This window comes from Nicotiana sylvestris, chromosome 8, assembly GCF_000393655.2.
Source record: "Nicotiana sylvestris chromosome 8, ASM39365v2, whole genome shotgun sequence".
Taxonomy (NCBI): domain Eukaryota; kingdom Viridiplantae; phylum Streptophyta; class Magnoliopsida; order Solanales; family Solanaceae; genus Nicotiana; species Nicotiana sylvestris.
In genome coordinates, this window is record NC_091064.1 from 208,446,165 (window position 1) to 208,451,683 (window position 5,519).

The following is a 5,519-nucleotide window of genomic DNA, read 5'->3' on the forward strand; positions in this document are numbered from 1 at the left end:
GTTGCATTTTTAGCATTTAAACATCTAAATTGTGCGATTTTGTCGTTAATTGCTATTTAAATGTGCGATAATTATTTTTAGAGTTAATTAGTTTTTTTTTATAAGATAATTTAGTTTATAATTTAATTTAGAATTTTAGTTTTATTAATTAGGAAGTAAAAGAAAAGAGAAAAAAAATACAAAGAAAATCGGATTGGGCCTTTTCTTCAATTTTAAGTCATAGGCCCAAAGAGACCCAATCTTCCCAAACGACCCGGTCCATTTCAAACCGGGTCGACCCAGTCCATAACCCAACACACCTATTTCCCTATCTTTCAAAAAAAAAAAACCTAACATTCTTTTCTTTCACTGTTGAAGCCCGCCCCCCCTCTCTTTCCTTTTTCTTCCTCAAGCTCCAAGTAAGCCATCAATGGCTACCCTCTTCACCATCTCCACACACACACACACCCTCACCCCGTCACACTCACACACCCCCTCACCCCGTCACACTCACACACACACACACGTCAACACATACACAATGGAAAACGCACACACGCAGCAGCCGGAACGGCTGCTGCTTCTTCTTCGTTCTTCGTCCAAACGACCAAACGACCCTACTGTCATCGCGCAACTGCTGCTCCGTCCAGCCAGTCGCACATAGTCCATTGCATCGTCGACCACCTTCGATGTTTCTTCGTCTCCGAGCAGCCATGAATGAGCTCGAGCTCAAGCTTTCATGGCTGCCGACTTCGACCATGGCTTCGTCCAAACGAGCATCGTCGCTGCCACCAGTTGAGTAGCATTGCTATTGCTGCTTCGTCCACCTGCTGCTGCTCCGATGAACTACTGCTTCCATGTCGGGCGACAACATGAATTCATGATGCTGCTACTGTTTTGTGTTGCTGCTACTATTTTGTGCTACTGCTAATTGATTCGTACTGCTGCTGCCCCTTCATCTTCGTTTCTTTCGCCATGGCTGCCATCACAGTTTGTCGCTTCGTCGTCTTCAAGTCCGTTTATGTCAAAGTTTCGTTGGTTTCGTTTAAAGTTCGTTCGAGTTCGTCGTTGGTCATTTACGGTTAGTTGTTCTAAGTTTTATTTCGTCCGTAATTTGTTTGATATTTTCAGATTTGAAATTAGTATAAGTTTGTTTCATTTTTCTTATTTATTTTTAGATAGAAATTGTTAGTTTAATTATAATGTTGTTAGATTTAAGTTGAAGATTCAATTAAATTATTTTTCAGTTTATTTTATTAATTTAAAAGGATTTAATTTCAGTATAGAAGAGTGTTAGTTTAAATCGTTTGAATCCGTTGTTTGTTGTTTAATATAGATTTAATTCATGTTCATTTTGTTTGAAGTTCGTTTTAATTCAGTAATGTAATGTGAAGTTATGTTTTGATTTTAAATTTTTTTTTCCTGATTCAATGTAGCTTTGCTATAATTTTGTTGGATTTAATTTAAAAAGATCATTTGATTATTTGAAGTTTAGTGATTTGAATATGTTTATTTGTTTTGTTTAAGCTTAATTCGAATTTGAATAAAACTTGCTTGTTATTGTTGTTGAAACTTTTCATTTATGTTCATACTTTGTTTGATTGTTCTTGAATCCGAAATTAGTATAAGTTTGATTTTCTTGTTTGTTGTTTATCATTTATGATTATTTCTTCAGTTTGTTTCATGATCTTGTTTAGTTTAATATAGAAATTGTTGGTTGTAATGTTGTTAGATTTAATTTTAAGTTCAAATGATTATTGAATTTAGAAATCTGAATATACTTGTTTGTTGTTGTTGAATCTGAAAGTAGGTTTGTTTGTTGTTAAAAATATTGTTCAATCAAAATAATTTTAGTTGTTTCTTTGTTGTTCATCATTTAGTTTGAATTTGTTGTTGAAAATTGTTTAGAAATTGATCATATTTGCTGTATTTTGGTTGAAATTAATTAGGTGAATTGGTTATAGCTGATGGGGTAGTTTGGTAATTTGCAGTACGTTCAGGGGTAGAATGGTAATTTCAGTAAGGTCATAGGGGTATTTTTGGAATTAAAATTCTGAACATTTATTTATTTTGAGTGTTTTGTCCATTAAAATTAAGATAATATTAAAATAATCAATAATGGGGGGACAAGATATAATGGTGGGGAATAATGCAATTATTTAATATAAGCATGGGAGACAAGATATAATTAGGTATTTATTTAATAAAGTGGGGGACAAAACATTAGGTAGTGGGATTAAAAGGGGGATGAGTGAGAAGATAGTGGGTTTTATGTTTAAAAAATGCTGAAGGATGTTAATAAAGAGAGGAGACTTGATCAGATTTTGGAGGAAAAAAAAAGGAGAGAGAAAAAAAAAGAGAAAGAGAGAAAAAAAAGGGGCTGAAGATTGAAGAGAGAGAAAGAAAAATTCCGAAAAATATTAAAACTTTCAAAAAAAAAAATACAAATAAAAAAGGAGTTGGAAATTAAAAGAGAGAGTAGTATACACCTGATAAATATTCTGATATACGGGTTTAGAAATTAAGGGTTAAACATTAATTAGTCTTTCAAATCTGAAAAGATTCCCTTGGCTTTGTCCGTTGTTTGTTGTCGGTGTTTCTGGATTTTATTTTGATTTTCAAATCTGTCACTGAGATTTCTGTTGACTGGATTGTTGGTTATTATTGTTGTTGTTGTTGTGTTACGTACTACGTGACTGACTTTCTTCTTCTTATATTGATAATACCAGGTACACAACTGTAATTTTGGCATTTTGTAAGCTGAAATGAAGAATGAAATTTTAAATTTTTAATTTAGCTTTTTTTTTATTAATTGTATTTAGGTTATTTCATGTATTATTATTCTGTAAATCGCCGTCGTTTTGCATAATTAGGCATATTGTAGCGATGTATTAAATAATGCTTTGCTTTAACCTGATTATTAGGTAGTATATATTTAAGCATGTTCATTACTGATTAAACTGTCCAATAATTAGAATAAGAAGAAAATAACGAAAAAATGACTTTATTAAATCAGTTTTGGCAAAATTGACTAAGTTCACTATTTATAAGGGTTTTAGTATCGCCAACATTAAGTTAATCGAAATTATGTAGCTAAATTTAGTTAAAACATGAATTTAAATTAATTTTGCGAATCAAGTATTAGGACATGATTTGAATTAAAACAAGGTTAGTTAAGTTTAAATTAATTAAATTTTAGAAATACGCATTAGTAATCAAGATTGTTTCTAATTTTCAGTAGATGTAAATAATTAATTTCAATAGCTCAAGGCATCTAACAATATGATTTTAATCCGGTTATGGGATAATTAGTTTCTTTTAAAAATATTATTTGACAATTCCATATTGTATTTATAATTACAATTTTAGTAATATTTCTTTCCACTAATATTTGTTTTAAACTAATATTTAATATGTTATTTTTAAGTATGTAAAGATTGATTTTATATTTATAGACAAAAAAATAAAAAAAATAATTAAAAAAAATGTAGTCATTCTAGGATATTCATAAAATAAGAGAGGATTTCGCTAAAAAAATAATAATATAAACAATACAAAAAAAAATTTGTCGGGTCCTCCAATCTTATTTATTTTTATTTTATTTTATTTTTTTAAAAAAAAATACTTAGATTCTGGGATGGATCGTTTAGTAAATTTCACGGTCCTACCAAAAAGTATAACAACGCGTAGTCTTTAGGCACGTATTTAATAAGGGTATTTTCTTAAACATGGGTGTGCATTTATGTAACTCAAATCCCAATCTTGGCGGAGTCAAAATGCGTCAACAAATCACGTGTACACTGGTTGTGACGTGATTCGAGATGCGTTTTCACGATGTTGCAATTCTTGTATAAAATAATAATAATAATAATAATAACAATAATAATAATGATAAAAGCGGGTCAAAGTTAAATTTGCATATAAGTTCTTAATTGTTTAAAAAAAATCAGATAAATAAGCCAAATATAATAGTTGAGCGACTGCGCTAGAACCACGGAATCCGGGAATGCCTAACACCTTCTCTCGGGTTAACAGAATTCCTTATCCGGATTTCTGATTCGCGGACTGTTAAACAGAGTCATTCTTTCCTCGATTCGGGATTCAACCGGTGACTTGGGACACCATAAATCTCCCTAGTGGCGACTCTGAAATAAATAAACAAGTCCCGTTTCGATTGTCCTTTAATTGGAAAAAACTCCTTCACCCCTCGCGGGGCGGAAACAGGAGGTGTGTCAACATTTCAAGCACATATTTCTTACCAGACATTATTGTAGTAATATAAAGATATTCAATCTTTTCATGATTTGTAGTCTCAATATGGTAGCTATTTTGGCGAATATCTTTGAAACTTAATAAGTTTCTTGAGATTTACTACAATATAGTGCTTCATTAATAGCCAAATTTGTCCCCTCTGGTAGTAATAAATCGGCTCTTCCAGAACCTTCAATTAATCTTGTACTACCAGATATTATATTAACATTGGCTTCTTTCATTACCAGATAAGAGAAATATCTCTTATCTCTTAAAATGGTATATGTTGTAGCACTATCCAGAAGACATATATCATCTTTATTAATCTTGAGTCCAACTGAAGACTGGAGAATTTTCATATTCTTCATAAAAATCAAAAAGTACATCATAAGAAATATGAAAGACAAACAGAATAAGAACATTAAGAAATACATTAGAATTGTAGAAATTAGCAACACATGGCATTAGGAAAATACACTCAAGAAAAATAAACTAGTTGCAAACATAAAAAAAATGACAATTTTTATTATAGATTCATTCCCCAGTAAAATGATTAGTTCTTCAGTCAATATCTTCAAAGAAGTCTCCAGCTTCTAAATGTGTAATATTTGCTAGGCCTCCAAAATCATCATCTTTATATGCAAGATGTGCCTTAGAATCATGTTTGTTTGAGGGACCTGCTCCATCATCATTATTTTGAAAGGTCAAGTGTGCCTCCATATTATTTTCTTTCTTTCTAAGGGAGGCTTGATAAAGTTTTACAAAATGATCCGGCGTACGACAAATGCGTGCCCAATGACCTTTCATACCACATTGGCGACACATACTAATTTTACTTTTTGAATGATTAATTTGAGAACCCTTATTATTATCCTGTTTATTTCCACCATAATGACGATAATTGTTTCGTTCCCTACCACTTCCATGTCTACGACCATGTCCACGACCGCAGTAATTATTTTGTTTTCTTTCAAACTTATCATATGCTGCTACAACATTCACTTCCGAGAATGGAGCTGACCCAGTGAGACGAACTTCATGATTTTTCATTAATAGAGTATTTTTCTGCTCTGCCACAAGTAGGCATGTGATTAACTCAAAATATTTCTTAAAACTTTTTTCACGGTATTGTTGTTGTAGCACCACATTTGAAGCGTGAAAAGTAGAAAATAATTTTTCCAATAAGTCCTCATCTGTGACAGTGTTTCTACATAATTTTAATAGAGAACTTACTTTAAAGATAGCAGAATTACACTCACTTACAGTTTTAAAGTCTTGCAACCTTAAAT

At 31.6% G+C, this 5,519-nt stretch overlaps 1 protein-coding gene across 1 annotated transcript; it reads right to left on the minus strand.

The window, feature by feature from the left end:
* Positions 1-4,791: 4,791 nt before the first annotated feature.
* LOC138876293 (uncharacterized) lies at positions 4,792-5,280 on the minus strand. The gene has a single exon (XM_070155204.1). The coding sequence runs from the start codon at positions 5,278-5,280 to the stop codon at positions 4,792-4,794; it is 489 nt and encodes a 162-aa protein (XP_070011305.1).
* Between the last annotated feature and the right edge of the window lie 239 nt (positions 5,281-5,519).

What these genes read in the sequence shown, in the direction of transcription:
- LOC138876293 (XM_070155204.1), bottom strand. Translation starts at nt 5,280, where the DNA reads ATGAAAAATCATGAAGTTCGTCTCACTGGGTCAGCTCCATTCTCGGAA.